Source organism: Hippocampus guttulatus, chromosome 3, assembly GCF_054856545.1.
Source record: "Hippocampus guttulatus isolate MCC_2025c chromosome 3, RoL_Hgut_1.0, whole genome shotgun sequence".
In the NCBI taxonomy this organism is placed as follows: domain Eukaryota; kingdom Metazoa; phylum Chordata; class Actinopteri; order Syngnathiformes; family Syngnathidae; genus Hippocampus; species Hippocampus guttulatus.
Window position 1 is genome coordinate 24,045,594 of NC_141263.1, and position 22,242 is coordinate 24,067,835.

Here is a 22,242-nt window from a genome sequence, read left to right on the forward strand (position 1 = left end):
GACCTGTTCACATAGGCTGATTGGGCTGGTAATGACAGGGTCGGCTGTGTAAAGCAGGGACATTCATGGCTACTTTAATTGAACAGTCACACCCATCTGTGGAATGCCTGAAAGAGAACATTACTGGTTTGGTTGTGGCGACGGGGCCACTGTAATTATGCGGCCTTTGATTGGGATCCGCGAAACACCGTCTGATTGTGATGAGCTCTGACTGGGTCGAGTGTCTTGTCAGCGGTATGGTGAAAGTTTGTTTTGCTACCCGGGTGCCTTTCCCCTTCTGTTCTGTGGTTGCCCGAAATATCAAAGAAGAAAATATGGAGAGGCGACTCAATGTGCTTTTGCTTGTAGCTTTACTTCAAGCACATTTTCAGTTGTTTTTTAAATTTTTTTATTTTGTGCATGTGTGATACGTAGTAATGAAAACTAGGGCTGGACAATTATTTGAAATTTAAGCGCGATTTTGATTTTGGCTTATTGCGATCTTCATAATCGAAGAAAAAGGAATAATGTGCTGACCGGTGCGGCGTGGGTGTTTGTAGGTTCCCAATGTTATGAAAGTACCCTTGAATACACCATCTCGCTTGTTGGGGGAATTGGGGTTTGTACATGCAGTACTGCTTTTTCCTTCAGTACAGTATATCGATGCGTGCCGTTTCTTGCTGCAGACGATTCTTTGATTCAATTCTCCCTCGCTCGTTCGCACACATGAACTTTTTTCACGTTAACATGCGAAAGCAGACGGAACAATCCCTGGAATTTAATGGGAAGGACAGGGGTACTGGCATATAAGGTTCCCTTAAGGCCACAGCAGAGCCCTCTGGCAGCCTTAAAAGTCATGCTCATGTGCGACTTATCACAACTAGACTTCAAGGCCTGCTTGGAGCTCATCCAGTCGACCTCGTTGGCTCCAGTCAAGAGTCTCGATGCGACACATCCAAGTGCTTCAAACATGAGACAAATGCAATAATTAATTCCAGCTATGCACCATAAATTTTCACCACCGCATCATCGGGATCTGAACACATCAATAAGGAATTGGCCTGCATATGGAGTACAAAAGTAAAGCACATGAAAGTTGTACATGACACACGAAATACTCCGATGTTTATAAGCAAGGGTGGGGTTAGTTTTTCCACTTTGTGAACAAATAGTCTCACAGTTTCAGACAAATATTCAACAATACTCAAGATATGAATATAAGGAATTTGGAGAAATTTCTCCATGTAAGCAGCAAGGCCGAAAACCAACATTGATTAGTTGGAACTTTTGATCCCTTTGTTTGGAGGCTGCATTAAAAACAGGGGCGGGATCGGTTTTCAGAGTTTGCGTTCCAACTACAGGGCCTTCACTACTCGGCCTTCAACGTTGGTGATGGCGTGAACAAGGCAATCAAAAAAAATTATAAAACTGTATGCCAAATTCAACCAATGAATTAGCAACTGACATGATTAAATTAAAAAAAACTCAACTGAATTAGAATTTTCCCATGTTATTATGGAAGAAAACGTGTTCAATAGAAGAACCGCTTTCTTTTTTCCCCGCTTTATAGTTAATGAGCAATAATTAGTGTTCTTTTTTTTAAGAGTTTTATTTCTTTATAACAGTGTGTTTTCACTTTTATCTATACTGCATTATATTTATTTTTAACCATGCACTGGTTTCAAAAAAATATGAGAAATGTATTTTTGGAGTTGGAACGGATTAATTGCATGTTCATTCATTTCAAGGGGATACATTACCTCGGCTTAATTTCTGAATGTTTCGGGTTACAAATGGGCTCACAGTTGAAGTTTCTAACTCGAGGTTGCGTGTGGACTTTTCAGAGGAGCGATGAAGGCGTCTTGTCGTGCCTCAGTCATTGTACTGTTTTAAGCTAACTTTTAACTAGAGCTCACATTTGCAAACATGGTTTACTTTTATTCCCGATTTTCCATTCACAAAAGGTAAAAGGCATTTGAATAATCTAAGAATAGTCAGCGGCATTGCTTGTGGTACCTAAACATGAATATATAATATGTGACAAGTGTCGTGCAGGTGATTGAGTGCATGCACAAACTATTGTTATGCCTTCAGCCATGATTTTTATCCTGTTACACCTGAATATCATAGTATCAGTCTCCATCTTAACACGTTAAGGACGACCTGAATGGTTGGTGTGATGGATCCTTGAAAACCTTACGCGCCGCGCCCTCTTGTTCATTGTCTGGCTTCTCCGGCGGCTCTGAGGGGGAACAACAACACTTTTTATTTGTCATGTCTTTTCCAGGGCAGTCAGTTGGGCGATGCCAGGAATGTCTTTTGTCTCCCGGTTATCCACTGGTGTCAGCTGATCTGACAAATGTGTTTTCCAAACAAGTTCCACAAGGTGAACTGCTGGCTCTATTTAGATGAGTCTGGGCAGAATAGTTTCCCTTTGTCGCCTCCAATGCTTTGGCTACAAGGAATTACAAGGAAAGATTTAGCCAACATGCGACATGGCGTCAACAAAGAACGTCAAGGGAATAACATCATGTGTTGGATACAGTGTCTTCACTTTTCTGATGGCCAAATCGGAAAAAAAAATGTTTCTCCCCGCCATGCTGCTGCACCTGTAAATGTCCCTTAAGCGGTGAAACTTTTTTATTTTTTGGATAAACAGATGCCACTGATATTTGCACCATTGTTTATACACACTGCCTAATTGAATGAAGGACAATTAATTTTCAGTGGTGCGGTGCTTTAAATTTCATCTTACGACAGCTGCCGTGTCGAATGTAAGCCTTTTTATTGTACATTCCCACCCTTCATCATAGCTGCACTTTTCAGCTGCTCGGATACATTTGGAAAATCTCAAGCTCATCTATGTGCTGTTAGACAGCACTTAAAAGACATTTTATCCAATGTCTCGCTACAATCCCCCCGGCCCAAATCAAATGGCCATCACAAAATGTAATCTTAAGTCCGAAAGCGCTTCACATCTGTTTCCTTTTGAGTGCGTTATTCGGAAAAAGCCTCAGACAACAGATCTTCTGTGGGAGGTCTCCTTGCTGTGGGCGACCCAAATGAGGAGGAAGGGAGGGAGTAAGTCCATCAGGCATCGCTTTTTGATTGTCTCACCTACAATGCCAATATTTAAGACGAAAAACCTGTTCTCATTCAGACACTTTTTAGAACGGTAAACGGTGATAACGTTTCAGACGGTAGTACACTGAACCCCCTGTTGATTGACGATTCACTCGTGTACACACCATCTTTTCTCACCAGAAACCGACGGTGAAAAACGTACCAATTGGCGCAGTCGTTTTGGGCAAATGCCAGGTCTCAATATGTTCTTTGAATGAATTCCTACAAAGGAATTTCCTCAAATGAGCCACATTCGGGAGCAGCAGAAGAGCGACACTGCATCACTTTTTCACCTACTCGCTCTGATGTGAGTGCATTCAGATTTCATTTTTATCAAGGATTCATAATTAACAAGAGGATGCATGAGGCCAATTCATCAATACTTTTAGTTATTGATATTGTTATTCGTCGGTAATCCCCTGGAGAACTTCTCCACAATCAACAGTGAGGACCAAAACGGATTTGAGTGAATTAAAAACTGAGCCAAGTGCAAATCCTTGAGGTCTGTTAAGGACATCTCCACACATCCCCCTTTGCTTCTCTGAGCGTTCCAGTAATCAAGCAAATTTGGGAAAATAAACAGCACCGGCGCAGACTCCATAAACACCGCAACAGCTCGGTGATGGACAGAAAACACAATGTCCCCACATATTACTGTTTCCAGTCCCGCACAAAGCCGGCTCTGTTTGCATCGGACAGTTTGTCAGTGTTTAAGGCAGCTCAGAGTTTCGCGCCGCCAGCAGCGTGTCTGCTAACTGTGGGGGCCAACTATCATCATTAGGGCGTACATCTCCATTTAAAGTGAATTTGCAGCTCTCGACACGAGCGACCCAGCCGATAGACGGCATGGCATCATCTGTATGTCCGACTAAAGGCGGTCTCATTCATGAAACGGCGGCGCCGGAGTGCTCCGTGCAATAAAGATGACGGCAAAGCCGTAGCGCACTGTCAAGTGGGATGCGTATTTATGTTTGGGCTGCCAGAAGCCATCAAACATCGAGATACTAAGATAAAAACAAAAGCATCACGATGGACAAGATTTACAGACGCTGTTGAAGTCCTCCATAAAATATTTACACAGGACCAATCTGCCCCAAGACAATGGAGCATATCGGCGGAACTGGAAAGTGTTACTAATGGGACAAGACAACCAAACAGGCCGTTTTATTTTGAATGAGACCGGTCTCCAAAGAGCTCAAAAGCCGTGAAAGTTCTTCTAAATAGTCTCGACAACCGTCACGATGAATTGGACGTTGAAAATACAGCCAAGTAACAGTTCCAAATGTCAACAGACCAAGCGGGTGGTTGGTGTAATGCGTCAGGTTCAGTGACTTTGGACTCCAGCGGGAGTGGGAAGCTTGTTTTACATGATCGTGATCATCAACCAAAAATGTCTTGCTACATGGCTGCAGCGCTGCGGAAAAAATGATTGACCCCCTTTTGGATTTTTGTTTTTCATTTTGTTGCATATTTATCACTTAAATCAGGGTTGTCGAGATCATTTTTGTTGCCGCATTGTTGGTTGGTTTCCTTCAGCGGGCTGTTATGACTGAAACCATCAAAATATTCGGTGACTCATCATGTTACAGTATTACATGTACACAACAAATTAATGGCTAGCTAGGCTTGAAATCCAAATTGATGGATAGCTAGTTTTGAAATCAGAAGTCAAGGATAATAGTTTGTTCAGATTACTGTTAAAAAAAAGGAAGGTTAAAATAATCTTGCAATATTATTCACTACATTTGACGATTTGACCACTTCCTTCTGAGAATGTGCGGTTTGAAGGCACACAATAGCGAGTGACTGTTCATCAATTTTTAAGCGCCCCCTTGAGCCCCTGATGTCAACACGAGAATAGCATGGCGAAGAGGACTGTTCCAGTTCTAATTGAAGCAAGAAAATGTCTTGGCCGTTGCATACATCAAACACCTGTTGTGAATTTTGCCATTTCGCGCCTTGTCAGAGAACAGAAAGTTAGCCAGTACTTCAACGCTGGACAGTTGGACATTTGCATTCAAAATTAGTTTCACCTGGAAAGGAGGGGTTTTTTTCCCTTTTTTTTCTTCTTTTTTTAAAACTTTGGCAACAATGTTTCATCAATTATCAGAAACCATTGATGAAAGGTGGGAGTATAAAAAAAAACATTACTCCTGAGTCCTGTTGTAAATTAAGCTGCAAGGGCTCGGCCCCTCCCTTTGGGGGGGGGGGGGGAAGAGGGGTAACTGCTAATTACAAAACTAAGTCATAGAGGAAGTTTAAGGATCCCCGATGGCCTGTTTACCGTCAGTGTTTGTCACCTGGGCAACGCAGTCAATGGAAAACCACCAGTGACCACGCGGATGTTCGTGTGTAGCGATCTCATCGGGGCAGGTTTGTTAAACTCTGCATCAGGCAGGACAGCATCCTCGGATGGGAACCAAGCATTAACAAATTAGAAAAGACACAGACCACCGTCGACGAGGACCAAGAGACCCACTTGTTTTCGCCGCACATTTGGGGTCCACGACAATAGCTTAATTTGGATGCAACGGACCAGAAAGATTCTCGCTGTTTGGCTGGCAACCGATGTGGAGTTCCCAGAATACTTTCCCGCCGGGCAGACATTTATGAATCCTTTTTGATCCACACCGTTCGCCGCACAAATGAACGGAAAAGGTGAACACTCCGGCAGTCAGTGAGTGCGTCAGTCATGCTTTTTCACAGTGCATCGTGATGCACAACACTTAACTGTTTCCACATTTTGTTTTTACATACCCTTATTCCGAAAGTGGTTAAATAGATTTCCCCCACCCCACCCCCAAAAAATCTACACGCAACACTCCATCATGACAATGTGAAAAAATTGGAGTCAGAACAAATCACCGCCTTTGCCATGAAGCGTAAAAGTGATGCTCTGTTCACGTTCTGCCCAACTGCATTTTCCAGTCAAAATCCATCACAATATAAATAAGCACATAGGGAGTATATCAAACTCCCCAAATGCACAAAAAATCTGTTGCGGCCTGAAAAAATATTCCGACCCTCCACTCCGCATGACCATGCAGCTGAATAGGACACAGCCAAGAGATTAAGAAAAATGCCCTGCACACATTTTACAGTAAATAAACAGCTGGGGAAATGTTAACCAAGGCTGACTAGTTTGATGTAATTTGGGCTGCGCTAACTAGTTAAACTTGCACTTGTATGACAATTGAGAAAATGTTTCTTCCAACGGCGAGCCGTTTTATTTAATTTCAAGCGGCGGTGAATGTGTATGACCGTTAAGAACGGTGAAATGTTTTAAACAGTGTCGGTTTACGAAAGGTTGTCGGCTTATGTTGGAATCGTTAAGATTGTATTGTCTATGTTTATGTTGTATTATTATTTTATGTAAAATATTTTGTGAAGCTCTTTGCGAAAGCTACAGCTCCGGTGAATGCGCTATACAAATAATTTTACTTCATGATGGTGACAGTTGGAACCTATTTCCATTATTTCCTACGGTGAAATGACAATAACTTGCCAACTCCCCCTACTGGCAGTCCCTCCCACAGCATTTTTATTTTTTTTTGGAAGCAAGCCCACCATGTGAAACGACTTCCCTCCTCCACTCTCCTTATCTCCACCTTCTCCCATCCCTTATTTCTTCCTGCGGCGTTGCAGACATGCAACATGTTAGCTCAAAAGCTGGTAACCACTACTGTATGTGTCAGACTTGCGTATTGCGGCCGGTTCCCGCCCTTTTCCTTACCCCAGCTGTTTGTCACCATTTTTTTTTCTTAACTTAGTGTAAGGTCACAGGGTTGCTCGAGGAGGCGTAAGGGAGGGTGGGCGGTTTTGTAGTGGAAGAACATTGTGTGCCAAAGAGAGACACGCAACCACAAAAAACAGCCTGCTGAATGGCTGATAGGACCTCACAATTTGGAAGGTTCTGATTGGTGGATAGGTGAAGGTCACCTCGTGGTTACCGACTGATGATCTGTTTTCGTCAAACTGGACAGACTGCGGGTCCGTCGGTGGTTTTGTGGGTTCAGTTGGCATGAAAATATTCTTTTGTGTTCGTTTTTTCATGTTAAGAAAAGACTTTGTTGTCCTGTTGACATCTGAATTTACTTTAGTTGGCGTCTGTTGATTCCATGTCTCACCCGTGTTAGATGGCAATGGGGGGGAAAAAAAAGCTTCACATCTGTCTCGGCACCTGTTTCTGATTGGGCATCATTTGGTCTAATTCTCAAGCAGGAGTTCATCAAAGTACAAGGCCTCGATTTGCCTGGCGGCTTCAAATCTCAATGACCTTCTTGTTGTCCACTTTTGGACTTGGGTCAATGAAACTCTTTTTGTTTCTTGTGTTGTGATAGACACCCTCTTTTACTGGTGTTTTTTTTTTTTTTTTTTTTTTTGTGTCTTTGTGAAGAGAATCTTCAACATGATACCGTGGTGGCCCAACATTCAACAGCAGAGGCAAAGAAACACGGCAATTAACTCATTCAGTACCAGCCAATTCTGGACCAAGTCTGAAAAGACGTTTAAAAACGTCTTTGGGAGTGAATGAGTTAAGGGCCACATGGATCCTTGAGACATTTTTTATATGCCCTGTTAAAATAGACCATGTCCATGAAACTTCCGTTGAGGGCTATTTATTAAGTTTTTGTTGCTGGCTTTTTGAAAAACCTCAAAATGGTATTCCCCTAAAGAACGAAGCTGAATATTTCTTCATAAAACACTCATAGCACAAGTGGGTGTTGGAGGCAGCATGTGCGTCATATCACTCGGCATCACTTAAACAGCACATCATTTCCCATGACTTCATTATGTGCCTTGTCGAAACATTGACCCCCCCCCCCACACACACACACACACACACTCGCACACACACACATGGCTAATACAAGTGGGTGACATACTTTTCACGACAGATTTTTCATCACAGATATCTTAGAAACGATAAACTTGAGCTTCCAAATTCAGGCTGTACTTTGCGTAGGCTAAGTCCTCCTGGGAGACTGTAAATCATGCTGATTATTCATTACTGGCCCTGGGATTGGATCCTGAGCGGACCCCCACTACAGGAGATTGAGCAATTTGTACGCTTCGTGGGGAGGCTTTTAGTTGTTCTCAGAAGGCGCTCACTCAGCAAATGTTTCACATCAGCGTCCTTTTTGAGAATAATGTATTCCAAAATAATAATTGGACAAAATCATTGTCATTTGTTTTTCATATTTTCATGTGTCACATCCTTCCAAATGAAAAAAAAAACACTATTGAAAGGGATGTCACAATCTTTGCAATCCCAGGGGGAGTTTATAGTTTTCAAAAAGTTCTGTTGTAAGTTAATAATCTAAAAATAATAATTGTTATTTCCGCGAGTAATTTTTACAGGAATAATATTCAATTGGGGCTTTTTTTTCCCTTTTTCTGTTTTGCCATCAGAGTGCCCGGAGAAATGCGGCCGGCGAGCGTGCACGGCGAGCGGCGACTGCTGCCACGCGCAGTGCCTGGGCAGCTGCAGCGTGGCGGGCAGCGACAGCTCCTGCGCCGCCTGCGTGCACTACTACCACCAAGGCCGCTGCGTGGCCGACTGTCCGCCCAGCACCTACAAGTTTGAGGGTTGGCGCTGCGTCAGCGCCGAGCTCTGCTCCAGAGTCCACCTGCCGGACTATGACAGCTTCGTCATCCACGAGGGCGAGTGCATGTCCGAATGCCCCTTCGGGTATACGCGCACCGCCTCCAACAGGTTAGCCTGCTGCGCTACAACTAGCTAAGCCCAGCCCAGCCTAGCATTCACATTTAAGAATACAAGCATTGTAATATTTGGTGCATTAATTTTCTTTTTTTTTTCTAAAATTGGCTTTTTAAATAAATGTGTTTATTCATTTTTTTATTCCTTTATCTCAAAATAATACGTTGCTCCTAATTTTTCAATTATCATCTTTTTTTTGGTTTCAGGTGCAAACCTATATCAAATTATGCATGCAAAAAATGTTCGTTTTAATGAACAAGATTTAAAAACCAGTAGTTTAAACCAAGTGTTTATTTTAATGTGCTTTCGCACAATGCATTTTACTAATTGTATTCATCTGATTTCATCTTCTATATTTCAAAAAAACGTCTTTCTTTTTGCATTTATAGATGCAACTTTGCATAGTGTATAGTTTTTGGTTCCATTTTAAAATCTTTTAAACACTTACAGCTAAAAATGTCATTTGTAAACGTCTGGAATGCTGTTACAAGTTGAAAATGTGATCAAAGTTCATCTTTAATTGTCTGTTTTGAGAGCAAGACCGTACGTTTTAGTCCTGTGTCGGTTCATCTGTCTGTCTCCAGCATGTCCTGTACCGCTTGCGACGGCCTGTGCGATAAAGTTTGCGAGGAGAAGGTCATTGACTCCATGGACGCTGCACAGTCCCTGAAAGGCTGCACGGTTATTAAAGGCAACCTGCACATCAACATCCGCAGAGGCCGTGAGTACACCGCGCCGACGTCTGCTTCTTATCATGAATGACACGCAGTCAAAGCACACGGCACAGATGGGTAAGATATACGGTGGACCCTCGATTTAACACAGACGGACTCCAGATTTAAGGGACAGAAGAAGCGTTTCATATCTACTGACTCAGATTTATGGCCGTTGTTTAGTGGCGTGAGCATTGTTTCTGTTGTCAAGCTCTTATCTGTGGCATAGAATTGTAAGGGAGGTGGAATAAAAAAGGAATGCGCTGACATGAACGCGGCTCATGAAGTTTTCCCCTTCCCCAAGCACCAGCTAACTAAGCGTGGGTAACATTTTAAAAATGGCTTCATGCTTTCGTGTATTTTGTGCAATAATTTCATACTGTACTGGGCAATTTCAGGCCACACAATCAGTACAATAATATCTTATACTGTAATTGGTGTTCTTCAGTTGAATGAACAATTGGCTCGAATGGACGACACCTCCCCCATATTAGTCCGGTAAATCGGGATTCTACTGTGCCGCATAGAAGGGTGGTTAGCCCATGTAAAAGAGTGCCGCTCGTTAAAGGGCTGCTGCAGCACAAAGACGCAGTAAAACGGCAGCACGGCACACAAAGAGAAGGATTTGATGCGACACCGTGAGAATGTCAATAAGTACGGATGCAGCAAAGGCGCGATGTTGCGATCACAAATTCATGTTTTAGACATTTTTTTTGAGAAACATGCTCGCGCCATGTTAGATCCTCTGCATCGCACGAAAGTCAAAATCAGGCAAGAGCAATCTGAATGGACTGTTTATGACAATAATGAGCCTGCTAAAAAGATAAAGACTTGGTCAATGCTAATGCACGCATGGCAAGAGCTTGCATCCCTCACCGTTCCAATACTTTTGAAGGGAAGCTGAGTTCCGGGTTGGTGGCTCTGGAGTAGTCTAAACATGTGAGAGCAAAACACTTTTTACAATCCGCAGTGATGTCACATGGAGTCTAGACCAGGACCTTGGAAATTCTGAGGGCCGTGTCATTTCCTGCATATATAACCATAAAAACACAGAAGAAGAAAGTCCAACGCTAATTATTAAATGTGATGGGGTTTTTTTTTTGACATTGTGTCTCAACAGACAACATGGTGGCCGAGCTGGAGAGCTTCACGGGTTTGATCCAGAGGGTGACGGGCTACGTGCGCATCCGACACTCGCACACACTCAGCTCGCTGGCCTTCCTGCGCAGCCTGCAATACATCGACGGCGAGGAACTCCTGGACGAGTAAGAACACACAAACGTGCTCGTTTTGCTCTCTTATTATTTTCTATTCACAAATAAGCTAAGACTTAGTGTGGTGTTTTTAATGGTAGTTAGCTTTGTTTTACACTTGTATGACTGTTCAGAATGTTTCAATTGCAACACAGAAAAGAATGTAAAAAAGCAGGCGTTTGAAGAGTATTTTTTCATAATTAAAAAACATATTTTTACCCTTGAATGACTTGTTGGAAGTGACATTTGAGAATTGCCTTAAACATCTTACCAAAGGTTTTATGATGAAACAGATCATCTCCATTCTTGTCCAATTGGGTAAAAGAGAGGCTGATGACAAAGACGGTAAATGACGCTGGATGTCTATCCTTAATTGGACCTCAACAGTTAGAGTGGAACTTTTTTTCCAATAAAGTAACCAGAGCAGCTAAAAAAAAAAAAAGCTATCTCGGTGGCTCAGGAAGACATCCTCCTCTTTTTTTTCTCCTCGAGTTCACAAGAGTCTCGCTGTCCCAAGGCGCCACATTGCAGTCATTCCTTCATGTCTGGGTGGTACCCAGTGTATCATAAAAAGCCACATCGCCACCTCCCACCCCCCTGCCCTTCTCCCCGGATCTTATTTTCCCTTCGGCTGATCATGATTAATGGTGACAAAACGGATCGGAATGTGTCTGGTAATGAGCAAGAATGCTATAAAGTTGCCAGATGACTTGATTTGTTTGCAGCAAAAACGCATCCTCAGGAGGTGTCGTGGCTCTCAAAGTCTAGGAAGCGTCCTTGCAGTGCAAGACTTCCCCCTCAGACACAGGCGAATATCCACATTCCGTCCATGCGCTTTTTCGGCCGATTTAGTTCCTAGTACTATTAATAAAAAAACTGATTTAAAGGATTTCAGGATCTGACGTGGCCTGGCATGTGCCCTTCATTACTTGCGCTCAGTTACTCAGTCCTGTGGGACTGCAAGCAGTAATGGAGAAAATAAGAAATTGTTATGTATCACTGTCAATAAAATTGTACTTTTCGCTTGACACCAATTGTAAAAATTCAATACTATTATGCATGATCAAAGTTTACTTACCATATACCAAAATAGAACATCGAAAAAAAAATTTCTTGTTTGATTAGATTTAAATTATTTAAATCCCCCCCCCCGCTCTTTTATTTTTGTTTATATGCTGTTGTTTGGACAACATCATGAGTTTTTATGTGTAAATTTTGCTGCTGTGATCATTGAATTTCCCCTCACAGGATCAAAACAGTGCCTAAAATAACTGCCCAAATACTGTCGAGTGCCTGAAAATTGGAAGATACCCGGCATAAAATGGTTGTACCATTACTTTCGAGCTGGAGATACCCTGTATAAAATGGCGGTTTGAAATGGTTTTAAGAACCTGAAGATGGAGGTAAAATGATGATGACACTTTCCTCCTTTACCCCTGTAGCATGTACGCCTTCTCGGCGTTCGACAACCAGCAGCTGCAGTACCTGTGGGACTGGAAGCAGCACAACCTCACCATCAAGAACGGGAAGCTGTTCTTCCGGGCCAATCCCAAGCTCTGCGTTTCGGAGATCCAGAAGATGTGGGAGCAGACGGGCGTTGCGGGGCGCTTCGACGAAAGTGACTTCCGAAACAACGGCGACCGAGCCAGCTGTACGCTCCGAAGCAGTCCAAATATTTCCTGTTTTCATTGGGGTTGCTGTAGCTTAGTTTGGCACCTTACGCTGCATGATGCTCATTTTTATTTCTTTTCCGTTGTTATATACCGCAATTTCGAGTCTCTGTTCAATTCGGGACGAAACAGCTTATCGAAAACCCTTGATAGAATTCTGAATGTTTTACCATTTCAAATTTTAAGTATCGTTACGTCGTGTTTATAAACGTAGTAGAAGACAAAAGAAATCAGTTCCACTTTTCAGTGCAATGAAATGTGGTGTGGAAGTAGTTCAGGTGACAGCAACATAAATTTTTTTTCAATATTTGTTTTTGGGGGAGGGCTTGGGGGTATTTTTATATTCCCTAATATTTGTGCAATAGTCATGTGATTTTTGTATCTTTCTTGTAATGTTTCTTCAAACCATTTTTATTTTTTCAACACCTTTTCAGCTTTTTTACCTAATATTTTGGTATTTCCTTCAAACTTTTAACATTTACCAGTAATATTTTAATATTTTATTATAATATTTGGTATTTTTTCTGCTATTTCCCCAATATTTTGGGGTTTTTTTTCTAGTTGTTTATATGGGAATATTTGGGGAGGGTTTTGTTTTTTTGCGCATTTTTAGCTGTTTATTTTTGTATCTTTTAGGGGGGGGGTTCTTTAAATGTTCAAACATTTACACAATCCAGAACAAATATTTTTGTATTTCAAATTTTTCCTGATTCTCAGCTAATACGTAATGCAATTAATTTTAACTTCGGCACAATTCTCCGTTGTTGGGGTCTTTCCGACAGATGCGGTCATGGGCGGTGTGTTTCATGCTGTTTTCTGTTGTACTCTTGACATGGAAGCTGAATACAGCTTAACTGTGCTGCAGATGGCACTGTGCGGTGGGAAAAAAAACGGAGCATCAAGAACCCTTGAGAACCTCTTGACTTTTAAGGTCCAGGCAAGAATTATTTGTGATGCAAGAACTGTCTTTTACTCTCTCAGGCGAAAGCACCATCCTAAAGTTCAAGTCCAACACCACCAGCAGCACCAGGATCAAGCTGACCTGGCAGCGATACCGCCCCCGAGACTACAGAGACCTAATCAGCTTTATCGTCTACTACAAAGAGGCGTAGGTTTCCATTTGCCGTGTCCTCCCCTCTTCTGACCTCAGCTGTGATTTCTCATGCATATATTACTCAGTGCAGTGGACTCGGGATTGCCAAACACCCACCCATCCCTGTCCCTTCCCTTAGGCCGTACCAGAACATCACCGAGTTTGAGGGTCAGGACGGCTGTGGCTCCAACAGCTGGAACATGGTGGATGTGGAGCTGCACCAAGACAAGGACACCGACCCTGGCGTGCTGCTCTCCGGCCTGAAGCCGTGGACGCAGTACGCAGTCTTCGTCAAGGCCATCACGCTCATGGTGGATGACAAGCAGGTGCCCAGCGCCAAGAGCAAGGTGGTGTACATCCGCACCAGCCCCTCAGGTAAACCCACTCATAGCCAAAATTCTGTTGTAAAAAGACGCTAAGCACGAAATAATCATGAAACGTTATTGTGAAATTTCTGTCTAAATACATCTGAGCACCAGAAAGAACCAATGAAGCCTATTTTGTCACCGCAGCGCCTTCCATGCCTCAGGACGTGCGTGCCTACTCCAACTCCTCCACCCAGCTGGTGCTGCGCTGGCTGCCCCCAGTTTCCCCCAACGGCAATCAAACTTACTACCTGGTGCGCTGGCAGCAGCAGGCCGAAGACCGAGAATTGTACCAGCACAACTACTGCTCCAAAGGTATACACACACGCTGATACACAGTACCTGTTTGTTTTAATTTATTACACGTGATAAAAACCAGTCCAGCAAGAAACTTAATGACAACAACCCTCCTCTACAGAGTTGAAGATCCCTGTAAGGATGGCAGCAGTCGGGGTGGGGGACCAGGATGACGACACCAAGCCCACAAAGTCGGACCCAGATGGCCCCGAGAAGGGCCCCTGCTGCCCTTGCCCCAAATCGGTGGAGGACCTGGAGGCAGAGGCCGCGGACGCCTCCTACCGGAAAGTCTTTGAGAACTTCCTGCATAACTCCATCTTTACACCCAGGTGCGTTTTTTTTTTTAAACATGCCTGTGTTAAATAAACAATTTACAGAGCCTCGAACAACTTTTCTGCACTCGTTCACATTTTGGCTCTTCCAATCACAGACGTGAATGTATTTTGTTGAGATTTTATGTGAGACCTCCACAAATTAGCACATTATTGTCAAGTTGAATACAATTGGCACACAGTTTTCCACATTTTACGCAAATATAAAACTCAAAAGTGTGGTGTGCAATTGCATTCAGCACACTACTCTGATGCCCCAAAATACAATCCGAAGTCACTGAATTAGTAAATACGGTTTAAGAGGGAGGAAATTTCATCTGTGCTGTATGCCTAACATATAGCACATTTGACAATATAGTTGTACTTGATACTTGATATGGTGCACCCGGGTATAATTCACTGTCACCGGTTCTGTGAAGACCTTGATGATTTGTGAGAGAGCACCGAGATTATCATAGGATCGATAAGTTCGATAATGCATACCTGAAGGGAGTAGCTGGAAGAGGTGGTGGGCAGGGTATGGGAGGTCCAGTAGGATTTTCCATGCCCTTGTCTTGGTTCTGGCGGTGTGCCAATCATTTTTTTCCACAGTGCTAACTGTCCGTTGCAATCGGATTTTGTCTTTTTTTGTGGTGCCACCGAATCAGACTGTGATGGAGGAATGCAGGACTGATTCGATGACTGCTATGTAGAATTGTCTCAGCAGCTCCTGCGCCAGGCCGTGCTTCCTCAGTAGCCTTGGGAAGTACATCCTCTGCTGGGCCTTTTTCAGGATGGAGTTCATGCTGGCCTCCCAATTCATGTCCTAAGAGACTGTGATTTGCATGTACATTTACTTTTTCAGCCCCCCCCCCCCAAATCAATTGATAGATAAGATATCGATATTCCAGGATAATGTTGTTGTTCTTATGATATTCAATGGTTTTGGCTTCATAGTTGGTGTGAGATTGACAGTTGAAAAATGGGGGAGTGTTGTCAATTACTCTTGTTTTTCACTTTTTGCAGTAGATCTGGTTCTCTATCCACCACAAATAGCGCGGGTTTACCGTACTGTGTAAATCCCCTGTTTGCTTTTTTTTTTTTCTTCTTCAATGGTAACATGTTGCTATTGATCTTGCAGGCGGATGTGCTTGAAGTTTCTTGGTCAAAGTTGACTCGCCGCAAAGATGACTGGTGCTGTTTTTATGACTCTATTTACAAAAATGCTCAACAGTTGTCCTCATCTCCCTGAGGCTGCAAAGCATTGAAAACAACTCAATGACTCACTGGAACAGACACACACACACACACACACACACAGAGAAAGACTTGTGTGAGATCAACACGGATCCAAAGCGAACAACAAAAACCTCACTACATCTGACATTGCTCACAAATAACCAACAACAGACCGGTGACTTTTATTAAAAACAACCAACTTCCTTTTCCCACACTCGATCAGTCTTTTCGAAAAGTTTCACCCTCATATCCCCTTTGATATAGCGACAGAGATGCCACACCCCCTCTCCCTCACACACACACTATAAAAGCAAACAGACAAAAAAACAAAACATGGTAAATCATGCAAACATGATCAGTGTCACAAAATTAAATAAATAAAGCTGTGAGTAGGAATGAATTGTCTCCCCCTTGTGAGAAAATTGGGTGGTGCGTCTGTTTTCCTTTCCACACCAAGGTTGTCAAATGCCCGACCGACCATCTTAGGTCTGATGAGATTGCCCGACAGGATTTTCCATATGTTTGAGGTGTGTTAAGAGGGGATTTGTCCCGATAAAACGGTCCAAACCGAGTTGGGCCAACAATTTTCAATTTTAAACATGTTCAATATTTACGACCAAAAATCATGTGGTCAAGCGAATGCTGTGCCTCAGAGGACCGGCGTTGGAGCAAAACCCTTGTGTGTGCAGTGCTATGTGTTGACGGATGTGTAGCACACCACACAGAAAATGACTATATGGGATGAATCACGGATTTTAAAATTGTTTTAAGATTTGAAAAATAATTTTGTGTACAAGGCCTTGATGCGAGTACACAGAAATCGGTAGCATTCTAAGAGTCAGCAAGAGATGTATTACATCTATACATCGCTTAGAAAAAAAAGGCTAAAATTTGGTAGCCATTGGACAAAAACTGTGTTTTTGGGCATGGGTTCTTGAGACTTTTTTGTGAGTGTACTAATGGAAGACACGTTGACACAATTTCTAAATTGTACCCCTTTAATTTTACAAATTCGTCTTTGAAAGAATCCTGGAAATGACCAATATGAATTGGAATGGCTGATTTAAGCCAAACTGGCAAACTTGTTGTAACTTTCAAGGATCAAAGGGTTTTTTTTTTTGTGGGTCTACTCATGATAAGTGTGTCAATTTTGTGTTGTAGAGTGAAAATGGCAGGGGCAGAACTTAAAAAAATAAATTATAAGTTAGTTGCCTTTGAAAGTCAGCAACGCTGGCTGAAGGTGGTGAAATTTCAAGATATTTTCGGACCTTGTCTAACTATGAACCCTGGAATGTGTCAAAAAGCCAGATTTCCTATTTTTCAAGCATATGTTGGTGACCCTTTTGTTTGTTTGTTTGGTTGTTCTGGAGGGTGGGGGTCTCTACTCGTTGTAGCTTACCAAATTTCTCGTGGCTAACCGAAAATGGCCTCAAGGACTAAATCGTGAAATGTTTTGGGGTTTTTTTCCCCAGGCCACCCGATCGCCGTCGTCGAGATCTATTCAACATCGCCAACGCCACCCACTCTCGACGCCAGCACTCACGGCCTCACTCCAATACCAGCACAGTCTCTCCCCTGCAGGCTGCCGCCAACAGCAGCGTCGCCGACCCGGAGCTGGCGGAGCGCGAGTTTGATTTTGTCGAACAAGCGGTCACGGAGCGCGAGCTGCAGATCTTCGGTTTACAGCCATTCACCGTATACCGCATCGACGTTCACGCTTGCAATCGACAGGTGCAGCGTTGCAGCGCAGCCGAGTTTGTTTTCTCCAGAACCAAACCGGCAGGTTAGTGCAACACAATTAGATGTCATTTGTGTTAACCCAAATTTGGGCAATTTTATTATTTATTATTTACAACTATTCATCCTCATTATGAATTGTATTTCCAAATAACTAACCAATTAATAAAATGCACCTACCATATTTTTCTGACAATAAGTTGCTCTGGAGTGTAAAACCTACTCAGTCAAAAAAATGCATCATGAAGAAGAAAAAAACCATGTTGCTCTGGAGTATAAGTCAAAGTTTGGGGTCATTTATTTGATAAAAACCGAGACCAAAAACAGTAGAGCTTGGACTGGTTCCCAAAATTCCCGTTCAGTAATCATGTTGCACCGAATGAGTTCTAGTTGGGTTCAAAACCTTTTTATTTACAATAACATCTTTTTGGGGGCGCACTGTGGTTGACTGGTTAGCACGTCCGCCTCACAATGCAGAGGTGCAAGGTTTGATTCCGGCTCTATCCTTCCTGTGTGGAGTTGGCATGTTGCAAGCGCTATATAAATGAAGATGTATAATTTTAGTAGGTAGAGTGTAAAAGATACTACAGGACTCGTGATCATCTAAGTGCTAGGTGGGCCGAATTAAATGACAACGCGGTTCATAATGTGGCTCCCAAGCCAAACTTGGCCCACTCCTGGTCTCAACTAATGACGCCTTTTTCTCTTCTCCCTTCTAGAAAAGGCGGATGACATTCCGGGCGTGGTGTCCTGGGAGGGCCACGAGGACTCGGTGTTCCTACGCTGGCCGGAACCGTCTCACCCGAATGGCCTCATCCTCATGTATGAGATCAAGTTCAAACTGGGCACGGAGGTATGGCAAAACTAGATATTATACTTGACCGCAGCCACGTCTTTGTTTTGAGCCAGGTCACATAGCAGATAAAGTTCAAGTTCAATACATGAGACCCTTGTTCATTTGACCTTGTTTCTAGTGTGGAAAAATGATCTTGCATTAATAAAACAGATTTTGTTCAACCTTGGAAAAATGTGCACCGTTGTCCATGTATTTGATGGTCTAATGGTTGCGTGTGTGTGTTTGTTTTTCTTTGTTTGTGCGCGCGGGTGTCAGACTGAGAAACACGAGTGCGTGTCGGGTCAGCTCTATCGGACACAGCGCGGCATCCGTCTGTCCAACCTAAGTCCGGGCAACTACTCGTTGAGGATCCGAGCGACATCGTTGGCAGGGAACGGATCCTGGACGCGACCGGTAGATTTCTATGTGGCCGAACGTAAGAAGCTCACATTCAACGCACTCCTAATAACCAACACACTGACTATAACCCAAAATACTGACTATGCTTGACCCATCAGGATATGAAAGCTTCCTCTACGCCATCATATTGGCCCCCGTCGTAATCATCTTGTTCATCTGCATCCTGGCCTGCTTGCTGTTCGCCTTCAACAGGAAAAGGTGCGTTGAATAAACATTCGTGTCGTCACAAAGGGGGGAAAAAAATCTGCTTGATGGCAGCAAAATAAAGAAATAGGTAGATAACCCGAGAGATTTCGGTAGTTGTGTAATTTTAGCAGGCATGTCAGAGACAGCAATGTCCTATTTGTGGAGAATTGATGAGACAAATTGACAGTGTAAGCTCCTATAAAATAGGAAATCTCGAGGTATAGAAAAATGCCACATTTATGATGACTCTCAATGCGGTCAAATGTCTCTTACTACCTTCCAACATAGACCACTATACATATATTTTACAACATTTTATTCAACTGTTGATTTGGGATTCTATGTGATTGACACTTGCTTCTTTGCCGCTAGAAACAGCGATCGGCTCGGGAATGGAGTCCTGTACGCGTCAGTCAATCCGGAGTACTTCAGTGCGGCTGAAAGTGAGTACAGTCGATGCAGATAAAGCCGAACCCAAAGGAATTGCTCCTTCTGCTGGATAATGCCAAGAAGCGAATGTCAAAATTGTTAAGGATGGCTTCCTGAGGAGTCGAGTACATACAGTCAAACCTTGGTTTTCGAACGTCCCTGTTCTCGACCAAAGATTTCGAGTTTTTTTTTTTTGCCTCGGATTACGGCCGAAATTCGGTTCTCGAACAAACTGAGCGCACTTAATGCACCATTTGACTGCTCTCTCCTTCCTTACACGAGGAAGTGATGCTTCCTCGGGTAGACGAGGAAGTGGCACTTCCTCGTGTGCTTTTCATTGTGAGCAGACGTGTTCAATAAACCTTTTTTTTTTTTTTTTTTTTTTTTTTTTTTTTTAAAGAGCGTGGTTTCGGTTTTCGAACAATTCGGTTTTTGAACGGCCTTCTGGAACAGATTATGGACGAAAACCGAGGTTTGACTGTAGTTGGAAAACCGTGTTGAATGTCCATATTCGTTTTCCCTGCAGGTACTCTGTTATGTTGATGTAAATAGCTCAAGGAGCGTCGGTACTGCGAAAGCTTCAATTTGACGTTTCCTGCAAAATGTAAAATTCTACCTGCAATGCACTCAAAGCGCTTGAACACTGTCTCCTCATTCACCATCCACAAATCAAATACAGTTCCGCAGAATTGAATTTGAGTTGGTCTCATCACGTCTTAAGGATTGTTTAACAGTCAAAGATGCGTGGTGAACGTTTGTTTTAAGGTTACCCACTTTTCTCCTCCGCACAGTGTACGTGCCGGATGAGTGGGAGGTGGCGCGCGAGAAGATTTCCCTGAGCCGCGAGCTGGGTCAGGGCTCATTCGGCATGGTGTACGAGGGCATCGCAAAGGGCGTGGTGAAGGACGAAGCTGAGACGCGAGTTGCCATCAAGACCGTGAACGAGTCGGCAAGCATGAGGGAGCGCATCGAGTTCCTCAACGAGGCTTCCGTCATGAAAGAGTTCAACTGTCATCACGTGGTACGTGCGTGCGCACGCACACACACACACGCACACTTTACTCGGCGAGCACACTTTTTCATCACGCACCATTTTGCGATAGGTGCGTCTCCTGGGGGTGGTGTCTCAGGGCCAGCCCACCCTGGTCATCATGGAGCTGATGACACGAGGAGACCTCAAGAGCTACTTGCGCTCCCTCCGACCGAAAGAGGTAATGTGAATCAAAATGATACAAAAGGTTGAGACGGGAATTGAAAACATGTTGTTTTTTTGAGAACCTGTTGCCAGTACAATGGACCCCCACCATTCGCAAGGTGGTAGGGACCATCGCAGCCCGCAAAAAAATATCTAGATACAGTATATATACTGCACAAAAATTTTTGGATAAGGAAGCATATAAAAAAAAAACGGAATAGTTGAAATAAACATTGATACCCTCCCCTCTGCATGTCCTGCAGCAGCAGTGGTCCAGTTTGTCCCTTCCGCCCCTGAAGAAAATGCTGCAGATGGCTGGCCAGATCGCAGATGGCATGGCATACCTCAATGCCAGCAAGTTTGTGCACCGAGACCTGGCGGCGCGCAACTGCATGGTGGCCGAGGACTTTACCGTCAAGATAGGAGGTAATTGAGATGGGTCGCAATTCCTCAGGAATGTCCTGGAGGACTTTCGTGATGCCTGTTGTTGGAGTGAGAAGAGGTTGACACTCAAATTTGCCGCAACCTCACCATTCGTCACTCCCACAGTTCTGTAGCAAGCTAACAGATTTACACACTTACATTGGCTTGACATTTACTCCTGACATTTACTGTTTGAGATGATGATGAATGAAAAAGGTTGCTGCCTTGCGTGTTTTGTGCAGACTTCGGCATGACGAGAGACATCTACGAGACAGACTACTACCGCAAAGGCGGGAAGGGCTTGCTTCCTGTCCGCTGGATGTCACCCGAGTCTCTGAAGGACGGCGTCTTCACCACCAATTCTGACGTCTGGTGAGTGTAGTCGCACGAGTCGGTATATCGAAGCTGTGCAACAGCCACTATGCGGGACAGCTCTTCAAAAGCTGTTTTCTAAGTCACCACAACATACGGCTGTATTGGCAGCATTCATCCTCTATTTGTATTCAATACATCTTCAGTCTTGATTGCAAATTTGCGAAGCACTACGCTGGACCCAATGGCTGTTCCCTTCTAAATCTTCGGGACTCTAGGTCAAAGTTGCATATTAGTCACTACAGTAGATAACGGTGTGCCATATCATGCAGTGCCACCCATACGCCCTCAAAACCACATCCGTCTCCATTTAGGTCATTTGGTGTGGTCTTGTGGGAGATCGCCACGCTGGCAGAGCAACCCTACCAGGGCCTGTCCAATGAGCAGGTGCTGCGCTTCGTCATGGAGGGAGGCCTGCTGGAGAAACCGCACAATTGTCCTGACATGCTGTAAGTCCGTTCTCTATCTATGCATGCATCAGTCTTGATGTCCAAGTCACTCCAATGGACAGCTATTCAAAAGCTGTTCGTTAAAAACCATGGCAGACTTGATGTTAAAAAAGTGCATCATTCACTACAGTGGACAACGCTATTGTCCACTGTATGTGCTGACTCCTGTTGTAAAAGTTGTGCCTCAGTCATGACAGTGGACACGAGGTGACATATTTGCAAATTGGACACTTTCATGGACAGTCTTGATGTCAAAGTTGTACCTCAGTCCCTATAGTGGACGCGAGATCTCAGTTGTGTTCATCAGACACTATAGTGGCGAATGAAGATGTAAAATTTACTCAGCAGTCCCTACAGTAGAACACAATTTTAAAGCTGTTTGTTGTATATGCGCTAGTCTGTTGTGCCTCAGTCACCAAAGCAGATGTCAA

The 22,242-nt window shown here is 43.6% G+C and overlaps 1 protein-coding gene across 2 annotated transcripts in view; it reads left to right on the top strand.

The window, feature by feature from the left end:
* LOC147207923 (insulin-like growth factor 1 receptor) overlaps positions 1-22,242 on the top strand; it is a 47,800-nt gene that overhangs the window by 19,784 nt on the left and 5,774 nt on the right. The window contains exons 3-20 of one of the 2 annotated variants that reach the window (XM_086107565.1): positions 8,515-8,818; positions 9,409-9,545; positions 10,658-10,802; positions 12,233-12,441; positions 13,442-13,568; positions 13,693-13,928; positions 14,066-14,233; positions 14,337-14,544; positions 17,238-17,548; positions 18,222-18,355; positions 18,614-18,773; positions 18,856-18,955; positions 19,316-19,386; positions 20,164-20,393; positions 20,476-20,583; positions 20,831-20,993; positions 21,233-21,362; positions 21,677-21,811. In XM_086107565.1, the coding sequence (XP_085963691.1) occupies positions 8,515-8,818; positions 9,409-9,545; positions 10,658-10,802; positions 12,233-12,441; positions 13,442-13,568; positions 13,693-13,928; positions 14,066-14,233; positions 14,337-14,544; positions 17,238-17,548; positions 18,222-18,355; positions 18,614-18,773; positions 18,856-18,955; positions 19,316-19,386; positions 20,164-20,393; positions 20,476-20,583; positions 20,831-20,993; positions 21,233-21,362; positions 21,677-21,811 (3,076 nt within the window). The remainder of the gene's footprint in view (positions 1-8,514; positions 8,819-9,408; positions 9,546-10,657; positions 10,803-12,232; positions 12,442-13,441; positions 13,569-13,692; positions 13,929-14,065; positions 14,234-14,336; positions 14,545-17,237; positions 17,549-18,221; positions 18,356-18,613; positions 18,774-18,855; positions 18,956-19,315; positions 19,387-20,163; positions 20,394-20,475; positions 20,584-20,830; positions 20,994-21,232; positions 21,363-21,676; positions 21,812-22,242) is intronic. The other variant, XM_086107566.1, reaches the window with a different exon arrangement.